This window comes from Macaca fascicularis, chromosome 6 (assembly GCF_037993035.2).
Source record: "Macaca fascicularis isolate 582-1 chromosome 6, T2T-MFA8v1.1".
NCBI lineage: Eukaryota > Metazoa > Chordata > Mammalia > Primates > Cercopithecidae > Macaca > Macaca fascicularis.
Genome location: NC_088380.1, coordinates 119,603,399 through 119,625,014, shown reverse-complemented (window position 1 = coordinate 119,625,014; position 21,616 = coordinate 119,603,399). Strand labels below are relative to the sequence as shown.

General features: G+C 45.4%; 1 protein-coding gene across 6 annotated transcripts in view; it reads left to right on the top strand.

Annotated features, from left to right (window-relative positions):
• MCC (MCC regulator of WNT signaling pathway) overlaps positions 1-21,616 on the top strand; it is a 475,249-nt gene that overhangs the window by 413,638 nt on the left and 39,995 nt on the right. For all 6 annotated transcript variants that reach the window (XM_005557529.5, XM_005557531.5, XM_073994065.1 and 3 more), the window contains 6 exons: positions 2,539-2,685; positions 3,658-3,747; positions 4,853-5,001; positions 9,807-9,947; positions 12,516-12,619; positions 16,525-16,708. In XM_005557529.5, the coding sequence (XP_005557586.2) occupies positions 2,539-2,685; positions 3,658-3,747; positions 4,853-5,001; positions 9,807-9,947; positions 12,516-12,619; positions 16,525-16,708 (815 nt within the window). The remainder of the gene's footprint in view (positions 1-2,538; positions 2,686-3,657; positions 3,748-4,852; positions 5,002-9,806; positions 9,948-12,515; positions 12,620-16,524; positions 16,709-21,616) is intronic.

The following is a 21,616-nucleotide window of genomic DNA, read 5'->3' as shown; positions in this document are numbered from 1 at the left end:
AAGTCTTTATAAATTGCCCAGGCATTTTTTTTTTTCTGTATTTTTTTTTAAAGAGATTAAAAAAAAAAAAAAAAAAAAAAAAGCAAGATGAGTAGGCCAGTAGGGATTCTAAGAACAGACCACTGATGGTCTTGAGTGCAATTCAGACACCATTTAGGTTTTGGAGTGGTGTTAACATTGTTAATTATTCAGGACCTTATCAGATTCATCAGCAGTAAAAACTGAAATTCAGGGTCTCTACTGGGAGGTTTCCCCTAGTCCCTGGGGGAATGAATGAGCCGTCTCTCTTTGCACATTTTTTCCTTGTGGCATAATGAGGTGTCCACCCCCATACCCATTTTTGGTTTGTCAGGGACCATTTCAGAATGAGTCCTGTAATCCTTCATCAGCAGTACCATTTGGCTTCTACAGGGATGTATTTTCCTATTGTTTAGGCTATTTTGAGTGTAGCCCTGCGTCTGGTCTGTTTTGAGGACAGCACACATTTCCATCGATCCTCCATTACTGGAACCCGTGGCAGAGCATTAGGCCCTTTTGAGCTGTTCCACTATTGAATGCAATTTGCTTTGAGGGAATTTTCCTATTTTAGCTTCTAATATGTTGATGAATTATTGAAATTTCAATTACTTTTGCTTCCCAAGTTAGCAGGATGGAGACATCCCAGACATTTAATATGAAAAGCTTTCCAGTGCCTTTTAGAGAAGGGGCCACATGCCTGTTCTCTGCCCTTGTCTAGAAGGCTTTTGGCGGCAGGGCTGGCACCAGGGCATGGCTCCACTCTTCCTGTCTATGGGGTTAAAGTGCTTTGTGGCCTTGGAAGTCCCTTAGGTCAGTGCTGCTCAAGGTATGGTCCCCTGACCGGCAGCATCAGCATCTTTTGGGAGCTTATTAGACTTGCAGATCTTGGGCTTCATCCAGACCCTGCTAAATCAGAATTCCTGGGGTGGGGCCCTGGAGTCTGTTTTAACAAGCCCTCTGGGGGATTCTAGTACACTATTTTGTTGAGAAAGCCCTGTCTTAAATTTGCTAGTGCTAACTCTTCCCAGCCCGGCAAAGTCTGGTGCCCATTTGTAAGGACCGTTGGGTGCTGTAGTTAGTTTGCCCTTTCAGGTGGACACTGTACTCTCATGCTGAAACTGTGACCAAGGTTATAGAAGACCAATCTCTAGCAACGCTCTTCAGCTCCCTGGAATACTTCTCTCTTTGGAAGTCACAGAGTTGTAACTATAGAGAAGCAGGATTTGGACGTTCAATTTCTGTGCAGTTAAATGTGCATTTTAAATGTAACTTAGAGGGCCCCATGTTTCTTTTTTTGTATAGAAGGACTATTTAGACATTCCTACCTACTATCCCAGGGAAAATCCATCTGTAGGTAACTTGGGGAAAAGGTGCTGGCTCCATCAGTGTCTCTTCTCTTAGCCTAATCTTTTCCCCAATGCAGACACCTCTTCTAAACCGCACATATTGAATAACTTGCACCTCTTCAAACATAGCATGTCATCCCAGCACCTGTGCACTCCCCCACTCTCACCCCCCAAGCATACCACCACGAAAGCCATATCCTCACTTGTTCTCCTTTAAGATTGCTCAAGTACCACTGTCTTCGTTCAGCTTTGTCTGGATGACTTCAGCTGGAGTTACGTTCTTCCCTTTTTCTGCTTCCCATAACACTTGAGATAGAAATTTATAACACTCAAGTGCACTTGTGTTGAAATCATTCCTCTCTCCTCTGGGCTCTGAGATGAAGATTCCATGAGAGGTGATTTCATCCTGGGCCCTCTGTCTGCAGTCCCCAGCACAGTCAGGCGCTTGGGGCTAAAAGAATAAACATTCCTTAAAGGTAGTTAGCCAGTGCCTGGGCGCAGTGGCTCATGCCGGTAATCCCAGCACTTTGGGAGGCTGAGGTGGTAGAATTGCTTGAGCACAGGAGTTCAAGACCAGCCCTGGCAACATAGCGAGACTCTGTCTTTACAAAGAAATTTAAAAATCAGCCAGGTGTGTTGTGTGCACCTAGTCCCAGCTGCTCAGGAAGCTGAGGCAGGAGGATCCCTTGAGCCCGGGAGATTAAGGCTGCAGTGAGCCATGGTTGCACCACTGCATTCCAGCCTGGGCAACAGAGCAAGACCCTGTCTCAAAAAAAAAAAAAAAAAAAAAAAAAACAAGATGGTCATCCATCCTGGAAGCTTCCAGTGCCTTATATAATATGTGCACCTCATACTTGTGAAGAATAGATGATGGTCTGTGGCAGATTGAGTTAAGAATTTATTGACTCTTGGGCAATTATAAAAACTAGTAATATCATCACTTTGGTTTGTAACTCTACTTTTTGTATTACGTGTGATTTAAGAAACTGATTCGTTTAAAAAAATTATTAGTCCAAAAAAAAAGAATATAGTGACTTTTATGTGAACTCAACCATCCTAGCTTTTCAATGGGCTGATCCCTCAATGTAAATGAAAGCCCCACCACCTACCCATCTGGCTGTTTTGCTCTTTAGCCAGGGAAACCACCAACTATGTCTAAGCATTATGATTGCAGGTCAGAGAGCTTCAAACTCGACTACAGAGCGTGCAGGCCACAGGTCCCTCCAGCCCTGGCCGCCTCACTTCCACCAACCGCCCAATTAACCCCAGCACTGGAGAGCTGAGCACGAGCAGCAGCAGCAATGACATTCCCATTGCCAAGGTGAGTTCCTGGGGATGGACCTGATGAGCGGGAACACTTCCTGTTATCTGGAAGCACCAGGCTCATCCTAGCCACTGTACAGGCATGCCCTTAGCTGAGACAGCCCAAGGGGCTTCCCCTGAGACCTTACACAGGCCTTCTATGCAGGAGCTGTAAGGAGAGATAACCCACTAATAGTTTTAAGTCTCTCTCAGCTGCAGCCTGGACGCCAGCTCTCATTAATCAGCCAGCTGGAGGATGTCACAGCTGACAAGTCATTATGGAGAGTGAGACGTTTTGTCAAGTGCTCCAGTACTTCACAGTGGACAGAGTTGCTCTCAAAGACTAAGGTTCAGCCCAGTGGGGGACCTTGAGTAATGAACCAATGATCTCCCCACTCACAAGACTGACAGCTCTGCCAGAAAAAAAGAAAAATAGATTATGATGGACAGGCTGTGGCACTGTGAGAAGTAGCCCCACTCATTCGCTGGCACAGCCCCCCAGTACGTATGTTGAGTCTGTCTCAGATGATGAAAATTATGCCTGTTGGCTTGCCTGGTAGCTCTACTAGCCACCACAGTAAGGTTGATTCTTAACTATTAAGTTTAATAAGTTAGGTTAAACCAGTGTTTTCTAACCAGAAGTGAGCTCTTCCTCCAGGGGACATTTGGCAATGTCTAGAGACATTTTTGATGGTCACAATTGGAGTGCTACTGGCATCTTGTGGCTAGAGGCCAGAGATGCTGCTAAATATCCTACAATGCACAGGACAGATCCCCACAAAAAGAATTATCCAAGCCAAAATATCAGCAGTGCTGAAGTTGAAAGGCCCTGGCTTAAGCTGGTGGTAGAAAAATTGGACAAATGAGCTGTTCTTAACAAGTTCTTTAATCATTTAGTTGACATGGCTAAACAGCCCTGTATAAACAGTCCCAACAGTTTATCTGGGGAGTGGTGGGTAGTTTTCTATAATGCTTTGTTTTCTTTTTTAAGATTGCTGAGAGGGTGAAGCTATCAAAGACAAGGTCTGAATCATCATCATCTGATCGGCCAGTCCTGGGCTCAGAAATCAGTAGCATAGGGGTGAGTGTTCACGAGAAGCAAGGCAAGAAAGTACCTGGTAGAGCTACACGGACAATTGATTATAGATGACAGAATAACTTCCCAAGTCTATCTCCAATAAACCAGTTATAATAGTAAATCACACCTGATTTCCTTCCAAAGGATTAAATTACAGTGTATGAGGATTTCCATCCATATGGTGAATTACTTCTTCAGCTTTAGGGGAGATTTTTTTTCCTTTCCTTGAAACCATTCAGAATGAAATGATTTAGGTCCAGTTCTTGGTGATATAGATGAAAGTCTTGAAGTATCTGTCTTATATCACCCTGCTACCCCAGAGGCGAAGAGCTCTAAAAGAACTCTGCCTTTTGCACATCCATCTTGAAAGGGGATGTGCTCTCTACTGAGGAGGAATGTTGTCTTTGAAGCCTAACCCAGTGGTAGGAAAGACCAGAACCTTCAGTTTAGTCCCAGAGTTTTCATTTGTGAAGTCAGGCAACCCCCTGGGACTGTAAGAGCTGATGGATGGTGAAAAGGATTAGTTTCATTTCTTTAAGGGATCTTTTAGGATTGGGGATGAGGCTGAGAGAGCCAGCTATTTGATCCTCAGAGACAGAGCCTTAAAATAGCATTTTAAGGCCCTAATTTAGAATTTTACACTGAGCAAAAATTGCGTGTATTCAGATTCCATGCCAAAGCCAAAATGTAAAAATGAAGGAGTCAGCCCCTCTCCTGGGCTACAGAAACCAAAAACAGTGACCTGGAGTAGCAAGGAATTCAGGATAGGGGAAAGAAATCCTGATTCTGTTCAACATTCAGAATTTTAGGAACTCCAGGAAGGCATGATCTCCCCATCCTGGCTGCCCAGCGCCACGTGCTTGGGGAGGGAGTCATATTTTGATCCTGTTTTCTTTTTTCTTCTACTGCTTTTATAGTATTTATTAGTTAACTTTTCATACTAGGATTCTGTCATACAAACTGAGAACCATTAGGGTAACCATCCTCCCAGTCCCCGATTCTCAAGGAATATCTTGAGAATTAAATTCTTTTGCATACAAAACATGCGTGGCGACCAGCATCTCTGAAGTGACACGTTCCAAAGGGGAATTAATACTTCTTTTTGCAGGTATCCAGCAGTGTGGCAGAACATCTGGCCCACTCACTTCAGGACTGCTCCAACATCCAAGAGATTTTCCAAACACTCTACTCACACGGATCTGCCATCTCAGAAAGCAAGATTAGAGAGTTTGAGGTGGAAACAGAACGGCTAAATAGGTGAGGAGAGATCCTATCGATTTGATCCTGGGGCAGGGAGGAGCTGCTGCTCCTCACTTCTCTTTCCAAAGATCTGTTCAAGGTGGCTTACGTATTGTGACAGAGCAATACTGTCAGGCTGGTGGGTTTGGAAGTTCCCACCACCTTGGTCTTCAGAGGAGTGCTCCCAACAGTCTGAGCTGCCATCATGGCTGTGACCTGGGCATTCACATGGGCCTTGTGCTTAGAAAGGTACCATGCTTGCTTCACTGCTCTGCTGTCACCATTTTAAATTCTTAATACTGTTAAACAAGGGACTCCGCTTTTTTAGTTTCACACTGGACCTTGCACATTACATAGTGAGTCCTGGGAGCAGCCCCTACAGAATGGCAGTAGGTCACAGGTGACTGCCAAGCATGCAGGCCTGTGCTGCAGAGAACCACAGAAGGAAGTTCTGGAATGTTGAGTCAGCATCTCAGGGGCACTTGGAGCTACTGGAACCAGCAAAGGCAATCTGGTAGGGCCGTTCCTGACATGGACCAGGCATGCTGGTCTATCTGTCCTTGCCCTTCCTGATGGTTGCCTAATTTTATTTATGCTTTTTGCAAATGTGCTCAGTCTTGGGTCCCTACATCCTATCCTAACTGCCCTACCTAGAGTAATTTTACCGTATACCCCGTTATATGGATTCTTTTCAAGTCTTTCAAAAGAGGTGGTTTCAGTTTGCCCTTTTGCCGGTTGGCAAAGACTCTCTTATGTGTCATGCCAGTGATGAGGGAGTTGCTAACAAAGCAAAGGAGAAGGACTAGGGCCAAACCATGGAAACCACTTGGCCTCAGAATTGGTTCTGCAGTGGCAGAATGGACTGTTGAGTCGCATCTGAGTGTGATGTGGCTGCCTTGACCTACCAATCTTTAGTGGAAGAGCACTGTAAGAATTTGAAAGGCTTATGAGCTAACCAGGAAGAAATAGGGATACCCTTCCCCATCCACCATTGCTTAATTCCATTCCTCTTGTGTATGGCAAACCAGAATAAATTGAATTATCATGTTAGTCCTCCCTGATTTGAAGCTGTTTAATATAGTTCGTGAGAACGAAGGTAATTGACAATCTAGGTCATTTTAAATCTTGAAATTAAATGGTTTCCTTATTAAATCCAGAATACTTAAGAGTGATAATCCTGATGATTACTTAGTGGCAGTAAAGAAGCCGTCTTCTCACTATCACTGGCCTGGGAGTGCTTAAAAATTGAATCAGATATGCCCTTTGCAATTTAATGAAGTTAGATGCCTTCAGGGGGACCTCGATTTAGTGAGGATCTCCTCTCTACAGATTCTGGGATTTAACAAGTTGGATTTGTGGCTGAACTTGAATAGGGGAGTTGCTTTCTACTCAGTTATATACACCCAGGAGAGACCAAAGAAGGGAGAAATATTTTGCTGGTAGCTCATGTTATTGTGGTGTTTAACAGCTTACAAAGGGCTCTCACAGACAGCCACTTAATCCTCAACCTGTGAGAGTAGAGTAGTCCTGTTTTGCAAATGAGAAAACAAAGACTTTGAAGTCCCAAGTTGAGTGACTTGTCTTAAATCCAGAGCTATTAAGTAGCTGAGATGGAATTCCAACCCTTACCCATTGACCTCACCTCCATTGTCATCTCTGTGATCCTAGCTGCTGCGGGAACCTGGGGCTTCTTAGAAATAAGCTACCAGTATATCCTGATGTCTGCTATTTTAACTACCTACCTCAAAGTTGGAGGCCTATTACTCTCAAAGTATGTTAGCCTTTAGCTTCATGATTGGCAGGGGAGGGGTGACATCCGTACCCACCAAAATGTTTTCCTTCTCTAACAAATCTGTGTTAAACATCTACTATATGCTAGGCTACGTGGCACGCAAAGCAAAGTAAAACAGATAATAGGGTCCCTGCTCTCATGGAGCTTATATTCTGTTAGGGAAAATAGACCAAGGAGAAAACAAATAAGATGATAAGAAAGATCCAAGAAGGAAATAAACAGGACACCAGCAGAAGCTGAGGGAGGGTTGATTTTTCGATGGGTAGTCAGGGAAGGTGTCTGAAGAGGGGAGGCTTACATTGAGATGGATTACCAAAAAAAAAAAAAAGCAGCCATATGGCAAACTGATATTCTTATGGCCACTTAACAACCATGAGGCCTGAAAGAGGAGCTGTCCAAAGGCCAATGGAACTGAAATGGAGTAAGGGGAAGAAGCTACACGAGATGAGGTGGCAGAGCAGGGGCTGGCTCAGATGTGGATTTTGATGCCATGGACACATTTTACTCTTTAAGTATAATTGGAAGTCATTAAAGGGTTTTTTAATGTGGAAGAACAAGATCTGATTGACACTATGGAAGCTCACCCGGGTGTGGAAAATGGGAAGGGTGAGATAAGAGTGGAAGCAGCATGATCTTTGCAGTGCACGAGGGTAGCTGTGGCGGGATGGGGCCAGGGGCTTCACGTACGACATATGCGGTGCTGAAAGCAGTGGAAACTGCAGCTGGTTTCCACTTGGATGAGAAAAAGGGATGGTCTCAAAAAAGATTCTCAGAGGTCTAGTGCAGGAGCGTCCAATCTTTTGGCTTCCTGGACCACATTGGAAGAAGAGGAATGTCTCGGGCCGAACATAAATCCACTAACAGTAATGATAGCTGATGAACTGAAAAAAAAATTGCAAAAATATCTCGTGATGTTTTAAGAAAGTTTACAAATTTGTGTTGGCCGCATGCAGCCTACAGGTTGGACAAGCTTGGTCTGGCGTGTAGTGTTGGGTAGATGGTGTTGGCATTTACTGAGATGGAGAAGATAAGGGAGGATGAGGTGCAGGGAAAATCAAGAATCCCACTTTGGAATGTTACATTGGAGGTAGCAATGTGACAGCAAAGGGAAATGTCAGGAAGGCAGCTGGGTATGTGAACCTGGCCCTCACAGGCAGGCTCTGGGCTAGAGAAAGTTGGGAGCCAGTGGATCTTACCTGCCTAATAAAGTCATGGGACTGGAAAGAAATCGCCCCTAGGGTGGGAGTGTCGATAGCAGAGGGGTCCCCGGGACAGCCCCAAGAGAATGCCAAGCCTTCCCAATTTTATAGAGAATGAGCATCTAGCAAAGGCGACTGAGAGGAAGTAGCTGCTAGGGCAGGAAGAAAACCAGCAGAGACCCACCCTGGCTTAAGTGAGGGGAGCTCTTTAAGAAGGGAAGAGTAACAGGTCAGTGAGGTGTTGCCTGAGAAGGGCCCTGAGATGGGCTTGGCCACATGGAGGTCTATGAGTTGGGTAAAGGCTTTATCTAATTAGCAGGGACGGACTATAGACTGGAGCAAGCTGAAAAGTAAATGGCCGGCGCGGTGGCTCAAGCCTGTAATCCCAGCACTTTGGGAGGCCGAGACGGGCGGATCATGAGGTCAGGAGATCGAGACCATCCTGGCTAACACGGTGAAACCCCATCTCTACTAAAAATACAAAAGACTAGCCGGGCGAGGTGGCGGGCGCCTGTAGTCCCAGCTACTCGGGAAGCTGAGGCAGGAGAATGGCGTGAACCCAGGAGGTGGAGCTTGCAGTGAGCTGAGATCCGGCCACTGCACTCCAGCCTGGGCGACAGAGCGAGACTCCGTCTCAAAAAAAAAAAAAAAAGTAAAGTAAATGAGAGAATAGGGACTCTTTTCAAGAAGTCTTAACGTGAACAGGGGCAGAAAAGCATTCTTACAGCACCTTACCTTGAAATGACCTCGGAGTGGCCAGAGCCTGGCAGTGATCTTAGTTCTTCTACACTCACCAAGTATCTTCCATGTTGGCAAATGTCTCCATATTCTGCTCTAAGGCGTGAGTGTAAGATTTTTCCTTGAAGCTGATGGCTTCCAAACCCCTTAACATTTCAAGTCACTTGCAGTTTGTGTGTGTGAAGCTCTTTCTCTTTAAGACTTAGTGGTCAGAGTACTACAAATAGATGTGTCCCATGGAAAATGAATTGTGGCATCAAGAGCATCTGTGCCCTGAGATGGAAAATGGAGAAGCTGAAGGATTATATTATTCATTTGTTTGCTGACTTTGCCACAAACTCATTTGCCCTGAGTCTACAGTTCTGAATCCTGTAAAACTTCAAGTTCCCAATGCTTATCCTAGCACTAGTTAGAGCTGCTAGACTGTGTAACCCGAAAGGAGCTCTGGGTACAGTCCACAGCTCCTGGTCCATTTCCCACTTAAAGGCCGCCGGGGCGGTTCCTATTCACTCACTGATTCATCCTTTGGTTCTCTTTGTAGTTTGTGATTATGAGGACGGGATCTGGTTCAAATCCCAGGGCAAGATACTTAATGTTTCTGGGCCTCCATCTCCTCATCTGAAATGGGAATAACAATACTTAATTGAAAGGGCTGCTGGGAGAATCACTAAAGCAAAGGCTTAACAAATAGCCGTGACTGCTGTGATGCTGCTTTTCATCCCTGCATGTGGAGGGTGACTTATCTAAGCCCACCAGGCGTTCCACATGGTAGGGACCTGGAGGTTGCACAGCTGTCTTCTTTCCTTGGAATATCTCCAGAGCCTAGCACTGTGCCCTGCTCATGCTAGACCTGGAGTGAGCGTGGCAATGGCTTGGGGTCTTATTTTTAACCAGGGGGCTTATTTTTTATTTGTAATTCACACAGAGTTTAGTGATACTTTTATGTAGAGTTGCTTCTTTGACAAAATACTGTGTCAGCTGCTAATCTGACAAGCCCACATCCTAGCATGCTTTTCTGGCCTGAACATAAATGAGACAACTGAAATATTGGCAAATTAATTGTAACCCTTGATTTTTGTTACAACCCTTTGTAGCCGGATTGAGCACCTCAAATCCCAAAATGATCTCCTGACTATAACCCTGGAGGAATGTAAAAGCAATGCCGAGAGGATGAGCATGCTGGTGGGAAAATACGAATCCAACGCCACAGCGCTGAGGCTGGCCTTACAGTACAGGTAGGAAAACAGCACAAGGCACACACTGGGATGTTTGGAGCTACTTCAGGGTAGAAATGCATCCAGAGTAACCTGCAGAATAAAAGCAGGAAATAGGCTTCTAGAAGGCATATCTGGCGGTTTGGACCAGCAGATAGCTAAGAGTAATGAATATGATGTTAGTAAACAGGTATATTTCTCCTAGCATATTCCTCTTAAATATTATTTCATTTAGGTACTGTCACTCAAAATATCGATTTTTTTGGTGTGTTACATGTTCATTTGTTCTTGCAGATTTTTATTCATATTCATATGTAATTTACATTGCTATAAATCTAGTGCATTCTATTTCTTTGTCATAGTTGTAAAATGTTGCTTTTAATAGCCTGTCTTTATTCTGAACGGCTGTAACCCCTCCATCAAGTTTTTATATTGTTAATTTACTCACTTTTCTAAAGGACATTTAGACTTTTAATATTAAAAATAATTCTATGATGAATAATTTAATGCAGATAAGATCTTCATTCTTTTGAATATTTTCCTCTGGATAAAATCCGGCAGCAGGAACTGTAGGTCAAAGGATATGAATATTTTCCTGGCTCTTCAGGCATGCTGCTGATTTTTTGTCGTGAGAACAAGCCAGTTTAAATAACTACATTTCACTCATTGGTGAGCAAGTTGTAATTTGAATGGACCGCTTTTTTTTTTTCTGCCTCATCACTTTGAAATTTATCTGTTTTTAAATTACCGCTTGTTTAAAGCTGCAAAACTATCCCTTATTATTATCATCATAGGTTTCTTTTATTAGCATTACCACTTAAGCGTATTTGCCAAGGCCTCAGAGTAGTTGACTGTATCGTACACTTAGCATCCTCTAAAAAGTTTGGTATTGTTTTAAGAAACATTCTTGTTTATTCAAGAAATAATCAAAGCAAAATAAATGGGACCAAAGCTACAAAGCAATCATTCTGGTTTACAAACAGCAAAGCAAGCAGATAACTCATCTGTGATAACCCTTGAAGCTGGCTGCTATCCACCCACAATCTGCCTTTGAGCAGAAAGGTCTTTCTCCACATTAGTACCTGGATAAGGAAGTGTCCTCACATGTCTGGAATATGAACTGCCTTTGAAACTAGGAACTGGAAGCACCTAGGTCTAGCATTTCAGCTGTTTGTCTTAACTGTTAGTAAAGGACAGTGAAAATAAAGGCAATCAAAACAAATTGTTGACTAAATGAGGCAACACATCCCCTGTTCAGCTTGAAGAAGCTAGATGGTTACTTTCTTAAAGAGGAAATGTTCCTACTGCAGGCATGTTATCTGGGCCCCTGAGGATGCTGTGCATATGTTCCACCTCTTGTGTGGACGTGGGCCACGTGGGTCTCAGGCTACAGGAAAGGAACTGTTCTTTGATATTTTACCTTGTTTGCCCAATGAATGATGGGCACAAAGAAGAGTGACTATGTTTCCTCTTCCTAGAAATCCAAACTCAAACTCTTGTCAGAGATTTTGTGAAGGCCTAAGAATGTTTCATGAGACATTTTAAGCACTTCTAGTTTTATGAGAATCCAATAGAACTTTTCTGTGATGATGGAACTGTTCTCTACATGCACTGCCCAATATGGTAACCACTAGCCATGTATGGCTACTGAACATATGAAGTATGGCTACTGCAATGGAGGAATGGACTTTTTCATTTTATTTAACCCAATATGTTTTCAATTTAAATAGCTATTTGTGGCTAGTAGATACTTTATTGAATAGTGCAGGTCTAGGTCAAAACCATCTCCTTGTGGGATGTTATATTAGTTACCTATTGTTGTATGACTAATCACTTACTGCATCACAATTTCAAGGATCAGGAACCTGGGGTGGCTTAGTAGGTGGTTTTGGCTTAGGGTCTCTTGTGAGATTCTGGTCAAGCTGTCAGCCAGGACTGTACCATCTGAGACCTCAGCGGGAGCTTGGAGGATCTGCTCTAAGAAGGCTCTCTCACATGGCTGTTGGCTGGAGGCCTTAGTCATTCCTCCCCATGTGGACCTCTCCATAGGACTGACTGAGCGTCTTCAAGACACGACAGCTGGCCTGCTCCAGGGAGGATGGTCTGAGAGAGAGTGAAGTGAGAGAGAATGACCAAGATGGAAGTCAGGGATTTTTAGTAAGCTATTTTGGAAGCGACCTACTGTCGCTTTGGTCACACAGACCAACCCTGGTACAGTGCGAATGGGGGACAGCACAAGGGTGTGGACACCAGGGTGCGGGCTCAGCGGGACTGCCTGGAGCGGCCTACCACAAGGGAATCACGTGGTCCTTTCAGCTGGTCACTGAAGGGATGACACACTTGCCTCTCCCACCTTTATTGTTTCTGTTGTATTTTTCCAGAAGCAAGTTAAAAGTTTAAAAATAAAAAGGCCAAATGAAAGAGCAAGCCACTGGCCTTGACCTGGGAATATTCATGGGTGGTTTCCTTGCCTGTGTGGAGAGTGAGGCCGAGACAGCACCTGAGCTGCCTCCTGCGCAGGAACCTGCGCCACATTGAAGGTGTCCGCTGTTCCCTGCCAGGGCTGAGGCCGCGTGTGCTTTGTTTCAGCGAGCAGTGCATCGAAGCCTATGAACTCCTCCTGGCACTGGCGGAAAGTGAGCAGAGCCTCATCCTGGGGCAGTTCCGAGCGGCGGGCGTGGGGTCCTCCCCTGGTAAGTGTCTCCGGAGTCCCTCTTCCTCCTCTTGTCTCCCTGCCTCCTTTGCTCCTGCCCCTGTCTCGGCGGCTGGCCGAGATGAATCATCTCCTGACAACACAAAATTTGGTTGTCAAGTGTGTTTTTCGTTTTTCCTCATGACTGAGTGGGTAAATTGTTTATGTTGAATGCAGCAAGAACTGGAGTGGAAACAGAATAGCAGACAAGTTAAAACAAACAAGCCTTCTTAGGAGCTGCATTCTCCTGGGCTGAGAGTGGGGCCAGATGGAGCTGGGGCCGCATCATCGATGAAAGGGGCTGGCGTGTCCACAGCTGCCTCTCTGATGCCTGTTGTCAAGGTGCATGCTGCTGCCACATGGCCTTCACCTCGTCTCGTTTCATTGGCTGAGCTTCTCCAAATTTATCTCTGAGTAGTAGTTGTTTTTTTGTTTGTTGGTTTTGAGGTGGAGTTTTGCTCTTGTTGTCCAGGCTGGAGTACAGTGGTGCAATCTTGGCTCACTGCAACCTTCACCTTCTGGGTTCAAGCATCCTCCTGCCTCAGCCTCCCGAGTAGCCGGGATTACAGACATATGCCACCACGCCCAGCTAATTTTGTATTTTTAGTAGAGACAGAGTTTCACCATGATGGTCAACCTGGTCTCGAACTCCTGACCTCAGGTGATTCACCTGCCTCAGCCTCCCAAAGTGCTGGGATTACAGGCGTAAGCCACTGCGCCCAGCTTTTGAGTAGTTTTGAAACATGGGTTTCCCCTGCCAGGTCTCCAGGTGTCTTACAAATAAAGAAGAAGTAGTATCACACCCTGCTCGTGTCAGCATCACAGAATGTTCACCCACCTCGCTTTCCTGTGCCTGCCCTTCCCCCAGCCCCGGGGATCCTGTGCCCTGTTGGCCTGACCTGTACCTTGAGATCTGCACTGCCCGCTCACTTCTATCCCTCAATTTTGAGTAAGGTGGAAGGAGTATCTAACTGGGACAGACACAAGCGTGTCATTCTAGGAAGCAGCAGCATTTGCTAAAATGTGGCCAGTGATTGTGGCTCTGAGCCTGCAGTGATGTGAGGACTGTGGCAGAAACAGTGCTAAGAGGAAAGAGAGACCCAAGAAGAAAGGTGGCCATCTCTCCATGCAGAGCTAAGCCCCAGACACCCCCTTAGCCTTTGAAGAGGCAATAGCAAGTAAACAGAAAGCCCAGGTGGCCAGGTCACTCCAGAGCCAAAGATGGGTGGTGTGGGCAGGCCAGGCATTCCCATGTGTGTGGCCAGGCCTCTGTCATGGACCGGCTTTCCGCTGTGAGCTTCCATTAGGACTTGTCCATCCAGGATACACCCTGCAAGGAGGTCACCATCCAGGCACCTTCTGAATGCACCCTCCTGTCCTTCTTCCCCACTCCACCCCTCTTGCCTGGGGCTCACTTTTGCAATGCACACTCACATGTGTTTCCTCCTTCAGTTTCGATTTGCACAGGAATCTGAAGCAAAACTGAAGGAAGGAAAGTATCCTGGGTATTAATTTCCTGCTTCATATCCAAGTGATCCAACAAAGGAGCACGCCTTCATTTGTATGGAGAGCCATGCTCTGCTCCTCCCTCTGGTTTTTTTTTAATAGTATTACCAGCCCAGCCCAGAAGTAGAAACTCTGCCAGCATTTCCATTAGAAACCTCATTTTTCAGGTCTTTTAACTGAACCATAAAACTTTACTCCTCATATGAAACAGATCCTAAACTGATCTTGGCCTGCTGTCAGGTTTTTTTAAAATTAATATACGTATTAAGAAAAACGATAAATTAAAGGAAAAAAGTCAATCTTTGTATTTCCAGTTGGTATCAGAGGAGTGTCTTAAACCTGTTCAGGCCTCACAAGGTACCTTTCATTAGGCATGTACCTACTCAGTGCAGTTATTTGGTGTAGGAGCTGAAAGAGCTTAACTAAATCTGCCTTTTAAATATTCAAAATCAATAATGAAATGCTTTGTATTTACCTAATACTGGGAAGCTCATGTATACATTTATAAGATGAGCCAGTCAGTAATGTCATGCCTGCTTCCAAAGAGCGGTCAGTGGTGAGATATATGTAAAATGTCTTATTCATGGAGAGAAGTGAGACGTAAAGCTTGTCAGAGAAATGACAGGAGGGAGTTCCAGGGATTTTTGGCCTGCGGAATGGGTCCACCCCATTTCCTGCCCATTCTCTGTAGTGCTGAGGGCGGGCTTGATTTTAAGCAGTTCCCCGTTCAGCCTCGCCCTTGCATTCTGCTGACGGCAGCAGCTGGCCCGTCATACGGCCCCATCATGCTGTAGAGCTGCCGCACAGCAAAGCAAGAACTCGTTTGTGACGTGCACCCACAGGGTCTGTGATTGTGGGTCTTTTCTTTGTTTCTTGTTGATGTCACAGGCATTCATTTTGTTCATCCTTTCATTCACAGATGCTTTAAGCCAGTGGTTTTCAAACTGTGCCCTGGGAAGCTGGAGGAGTTTCTCTGGGCCTCGGCAGTGGGGTTGGAGGGTGGGACTCTGAGCGTCTCCCACTTCTGCCCACTTCATCCAATTCCACGTTAATCTTGTTTGTATGTTAGAATAGCATTTTGTATGGTTTGGCGTAAGATTTCCTTTTAAAATACTTGGAAGAGCGTGGATCTGTGCTGTACAGGTAGCAAACTAGTGATTTGTTCAGCCAGCACAGTTTCTGTTTTGTTTTTTTTAAGACTTTGTTTCTTAGAGCAGTTTTAGGTTCACAGCAAAACTGAGAGGAAGGTACAGAGATTTCCCATATGCCTCCAACCCTCAACATGCACGGCCTCCCCCATTTTCAGCATCCCCCATCAGGGTAGTATATTAGTTACAAGTGATGAACCTACAGTCACACATCATCATCACCCAGAGCCCATAGTATACATCAGGGCTCACTCTTGGTCCTGTACATTGTTGGGTTTGGGCCAATGTATAACAACTTGAGTCCGCCATTATAGTATCATACAGAGTAGTTTCACTGCCCCAAACGTTCTCTGGCTCCACCTATTCATTCCTCCCCCACCCCCATCCCCTGGCAACCATTGTTGTTGCTGTTGTTCTTGTTGTCGTTTTGGAGACAGGGTCTTGCTCTGTTACCAAGGCTGTATTTGAACTCCTAGGTTCGAGCAGTCCTCCCACCTCAGCTCAGGCACCCATGATCTTTTCACTATCTCTATAGTTTTGTCTTTTCCAGCACAGTTTTAAAACACAATAGCAATGTGAATGTTTTGGGCAGGAACTTCACTGCCTGGTCTGTGCGAGTGCCCACGACACCCTGATGTTCTGCACTAGCCCAGTTACCTGGCTCCTGGAGGCATTTGAGTTCATGATTACTAAGCCAAGAGAAGGGTCAGGGGTGCCATCGGTACCTATAATACAGAGCCGATCTAAAGCTCTCATCTGAACCATTAGTTTTGTCTCTCTTGCCCCCACACAGGGCTCTAATCAAAGCTGTAGACATGTGGAAAGATGGCACAGTTTTGCCCCAGTTTCTCCCTCCCTCCTTCACAGGGAAGTGCCAGTGCACAGAGGAATGGCCAAATGGTAGACTTGTGGCTGAATGGGAGGAGAAGCCAGGAGCCTGCATCATTAGAAAAATCAGAGCATGTTAGAGCTGCAAACAGAAATGTGGTGATCCCATTGGCCAACTCCTACATTTGTCCCTGAGGCCAGTGGAGCCCAGAGAAAGAGCAGAGAAATAACCTTCCCATGTGCAGCTTCTAAGTGACAGTGCCAGGCCCAGAACACAGATCTTCTCTTCGGCTGGGCACTGCTGATGCCCCTCCACAGCGCCACCTCTGCGCTAAGTAACTGAGAGTTAATTATGCACAGTCACTCCCAGGCGTGCCTTGTCCAGGCCTATGTTGATTAATCCATTGGCTTCTCTGCCACATAGGAGACCAGTCGGGGGATGAAAACATCACTCAGATGCTCAAGCGAGCTCATGACTGCCGGAAGACAGCTGAGAACGCTGCCAAGGCCCTGCTTATGAAACTGGATGGCAGCTGTGGAGGAGCCTTTGCCGTGGCCGGCTGCAGCGTGCAGCCCTGGGAGAGCCTCTCCTCCAACAGCCACACCAGGTAATGCTCAGCCTTCTGCCCCGGGGCGGGCGTGTGTCCACCTGGCATCTGTTCACTGGACTTGGTGTGCAGTGACCCAGCTCTTGGGGACTGTGTGGCTTGGGAAAAGGCAGACATAGATTCTGGCTTGCAGCATGCTCCATTCAAAAAGGAGTCAGAAGATCAGAACAGAAGAGCTAGAAAGTGGCCCTCTCGCTTTGCCAATGTGGAACCTGCAGTCGAGAGAGGAGAGATTTGCTGTGGAAAGTGGTAGAGATAGAATGCAAACCTACCTTTCTGTTGGATCCATTTTCTCCTACATTGTTCTGTTCTTCATTTCTTTGTAAGTCGTCATCTCCAGGAAGCACTTGGGGTAGCCGAGACCCGTTTGCTGCAAATGGTCCCTGTGGTCCCGAGGCCCAGCCCAGCCCATCCTAGTTCCAGACATCTCTCTCCCGTCCTCTTGTGCCTCCATCCTCTATAAGCTCTTCTCAGGCAAGAGCCTCTCCTCCCATCTTTTTTGCCTCATGGAATGATGCGGCATTCACAGCATGTGCTTACAGACACTCAGTCATGAACCTGAGGTCAAGTTCACTGTCTGTGAATCTAGGAAATTAAAGTGGGTGCTTGAAAAAGATGAGGAAGAGAGCAGCGAAGACCTTGCTGAGCATAATTTGCTGAAGTCATTTGATTCTTTTGGATGGGAGTGGAGAGTCAGAATGAAACCCTTTCTACTTACCTTCTCATTTCTTGCCACCAAAGCCCTAAAAACTTGAATGCCTTCCCTTTATTTACCAGTCCTCAGTCTAGAAGACACTTTGTTAGAGATTCTTACATAATTGCCAAATAGTGAAAGACTTGGAAGGGTAACTTACCCCGTTTTCACAGGTGAGGAACCCTTGGCTCAGAGATATGTCAGTGACCTGCTCGGTGATAAGAGGGAAACCTGGACAGGAACCCGGGATTTCAGCACCGAGCATATTGCCCTTCCCACATTGGATCTCATGATATAACAAAACAGTGTCTACTTGCAGTCTAAGTGACCAGAACTGCATAAAGATACATTGACTATTGAGAGCCAGAGGAGAAATACTGATGCTTTCTTGGTGCTGGAAAGCAACTGAATATTCCCTCTCTCTTTCCCCGCCGTAGGACCCATCATCTCCCTCAGTGCGTCCATTTACCTGTACTGGCCCACGTGTCCCAGGGGAGGGGACATGCCCAGGAATACGCTCAGCCAGGTGCCCACAAACAACCGGGACTTGAGTCTTCTTTACTTTAGCAACAATTGTCTCATTCAGTGAAGCACAGATTACAATTTTTTTCATAAAACCAGATCCTACTGTGTAAACACAGAAAGCAGATGCTCTTCTTAATGACTCTTCCAGATGTGTGTTATCTATAATTTGTGTGTTTATTTAGTACAGAAATGTAGTTCTCATGTTGTCAGTGATGCTGTATTGTTTCATTAGTGAACATAGGAATTTGCTTGATAGGAAATGTGTGCTGTTTCAGTAGCTTATGTGGTTTGTGCCACAGATCATTTGTTCAAACCTCCCTACCCACAGAAAGAATTTGGGGGTTTTATTCTAAATCAGAGACGAATTTAGAACCAGTCAGGAGTGAGAACAGTTTTATCACCATCTATTTAGCTTTTGAATATTTGTTAGAAGTACTTGAACTTACAGGTTAGCCTTGATTTTGAGACTGTTTTCTTAGAGAAATTTCATTTGGGATCATATGTTTCTGCAGATTGAGATAAATTCAAAACACAGAGTCATTGTTTCCGAGGATAACCTCACCAAAGAATGGTTCTTAAATTAATTTCGGTCTCAGGTAGGTCTTCCCATCAAATACAGAGGGCTTTAGCTCCAATTTCACCCAGTTCTCCTTTAAAAATCACTTTTACCCTCCCGCCCAAATCAGAGCAGCTCTGAGTACAGAAGAACCACACATGGGGCATTCATTTGTCACTCTACATTCTTAGAACCTGATGCAATTAGACTGCTTTATGTTAAACGTGGGTTTAGAATAAAGTCCCAAACCACCAGACTGCTTTCATAATTATGATAATTATAGTAATTTTGTTTGTAAATCTTGCCATTCTGGCTCAAACATTCCCCCATGTCAAGTTTATGAAAATAAAGAAAAGGATCTTTCTGAGTTGGAGCTTTATGTGGCCCAGCAAATCCCTTTCCCCCCACTGTAACCACCCAGCTTAAAGAGGTCTAATCAGAGTGTCCATCAGTTGCTCCTCAAGGGTTCAGGAAAGGAACGCTGAGTATTGCACCTCCAGCAGCATTTCTGGCAGCCCATAGGCAGCTCCTAACGACAGGAGGGTTAATGGTTATAGAGAGGAGCAGCAGAGGGTTAGTTAACCAGCAAGGAGAATAAAAGTGATAGCCAACCCTCAGTTGACTGTTGGCAGGAGCCCAGGATCAGTGCTATTTCATTTTGAAAAATATAGCCATGGCCTCATCAGAAAGTATAATGGTCTTATGGACAGAGTGACTAGGTTGATTGCCTGGATGGCTTTATCAACATATCATGACAAAGAGGCACAAGGACTAAAGCGTTGGGAAGTGGAAATAGAATCCTTGGACAAGCCCACCCTCTGCAGCAGGCCTCACGGTTCAGCTCCTTCTGTGCAGCGTAGTCATCGCTCTCAGTCCACAAAGGAACTGTCGCCCAGACAGGATCGGCCACAGCAAGTCTGCACTCCCAGAGACTGAAATTGAGTCCCTTGTCTCGGCACCAGATGGGGATCGGGGAGAGCTGTGAGAATGGTGGTTGCAGCCTTGCCGTGAGCCTCTGGGTACTTCCTGGCAGCCAGGGTGCTGCCTGTGTGGCCACTCACTCTGGGATATAATCCCCAAATTGGACTGGATGGCAGCAGAGCTCAAGAGGTGCCCAGCTCTCACTCTTTGAACTAGTCTGGATTAAGATAAAGTTTCATTGGGGCAGAAAAAATGGTCGAGGAGAGTGAAATAATGTCCATTGAAAGGGTGAATGTTTTGAAACAGCCACCTAGTTAGAACAGGCATCAGTAAGCTTCAGGAATGAGAGTCAGACTAGATCTGGCTGAAACAGTCATCTTTACTGAAGAGAGGTGCTTTTCCATCCATGTATCAGGTGAGTCTATCCAAAGTCCTTGGGACAAATGCTTAATGGTGTTAGTGAGCTCTAGAGACTCAGCCCAGACACATCCTTGACGTGACAGCATTATGATCAGTCCTCCTCAAATGTCCTCATCACTTACCTTTTAGGTTCTATGAGAACAAGATATAGACATGAAATGCTTTTTATGGTTTTTTTCTAGTGAGCTCTAACTTCTTGATTTCAAAAGAACTGTATGCTTGTTGTAAAACTAAGCAATTAAAATCCTAGCATTGCAAAATGCATGGGATAGTAAAGTTCTCCATTCTGGGACTCTCACTGGATAGGACATTGGGAACAGTTTGGAGTATATTCCCACAGATTTAACTGCATTTTTTATTAGTTAGGATGCATGGTTGCAAAGAACAGAAATGTGCTCAACTAGCTTAAATGGAAAGGGGTCTTACTGGAAGGATATCAGATCTCACACCCATGAGCTGCATACCCGGGCAGAGGGCTGCCTAAGACAAAGCAGCAGCAGAACTAGGCTTCGGGTCTGGCCTGTGTGGCCCTTGCATGCAGCCTGTGTTCTCTTTCCTGTTCTCGGGGGCAGCCTTTCCCAGGTGACAGACAACCAGCTCACCACCTGCATTTGTACACAAAGCTGGCTGGTTTCCCTGATGTCAAGTGGGAAAGGAACATCTTGCCCAGCCGGGCTCTGATGGCTATCCTGATCCTCTGTGGCCATAGCAGCACGAGGCCAAGGCAGTTTCCACAGGAGCTTGGGGTTGGAGAAGAAAAGGGATAAGTCTCCGCAGAAGAGTTTGGAAGGCGGGTACTTAGTGTACCAAAACACGACATCTTTAAAAACATGACTACATCTCTTTTTCTTTTCTTTTCTTTTTCTTTTTTGAGATGGAGTCTCGCTCTGTCGCCCAGGCTGGAGTGCAGTGGCGTGATCTCGGCTCACCGCAACCTTCGTCTCCCAGGTTTAAGTGATTCTCCTGCCTCAGTCTCCCGAGTAGCTGGGATTACAGGCACCCACCACCACACCTGGTTAATTTTTGTATTTTTTTATATGATAGTGAAAGATTGTATTTATTATTTTATTAAAAATAAAAAAGACTGTATTTTTTAGCACAACAGTAAAAGATACAGGCAAGCTGCCAAGGCTTGAGCTTCTGCTTAAAGAAATGGGGCCACTTAGGAATGACTTAAATGCCAAATGTCACCTGGACTGACCCCCCTTGTTTAGATAAATTTCAAATGCTCAGCAAAACAGGTGCCCACCCCCAGGGCACTTTCCTTCTAAAAATGAGCTGCTGGGCACTTTGGGAGGCCGAGGCGGACACATCATGAGGTCAGGAGTTTGAGACCACCCTGGCCAACGTAGTGAAACCCTGTCTCTACTAAGAATACAAAAATTAGCCAGGCATGGTGGTGCGTGCCTGTAGTCCCAGCTACTCAGGAGGCTGAGGCAGAAGAATTGCTTGAACCCCGGAGGCGGAGGTTGTGGTAAGCTAAGATCATGCTATTGCCTTCCAGCCGGGGCAACAGAGTGAGACTCCGTCTCAAAAAAAAAGACAAGCTGCTCCTTGATGGAAATCAGATCTCAGCTGGGGCCAAGTAAGATGTTGATGAAAACTTCAAGAAAATGCCATCATGGATTTTTTAAGGCAAAATAAACGAAATGTCCTTCTAGCCTTCTGCCAAGGCAAGCTGAGGAGGCTATGAAAAATGAATTTTTCTTCTAATGAGCAGGCTGGGGAGCTGTCTTGAGGACAGAGCTGGGGCATGGTGGAGAGGGACAGAAGAGAAGATGTTCGACATCAG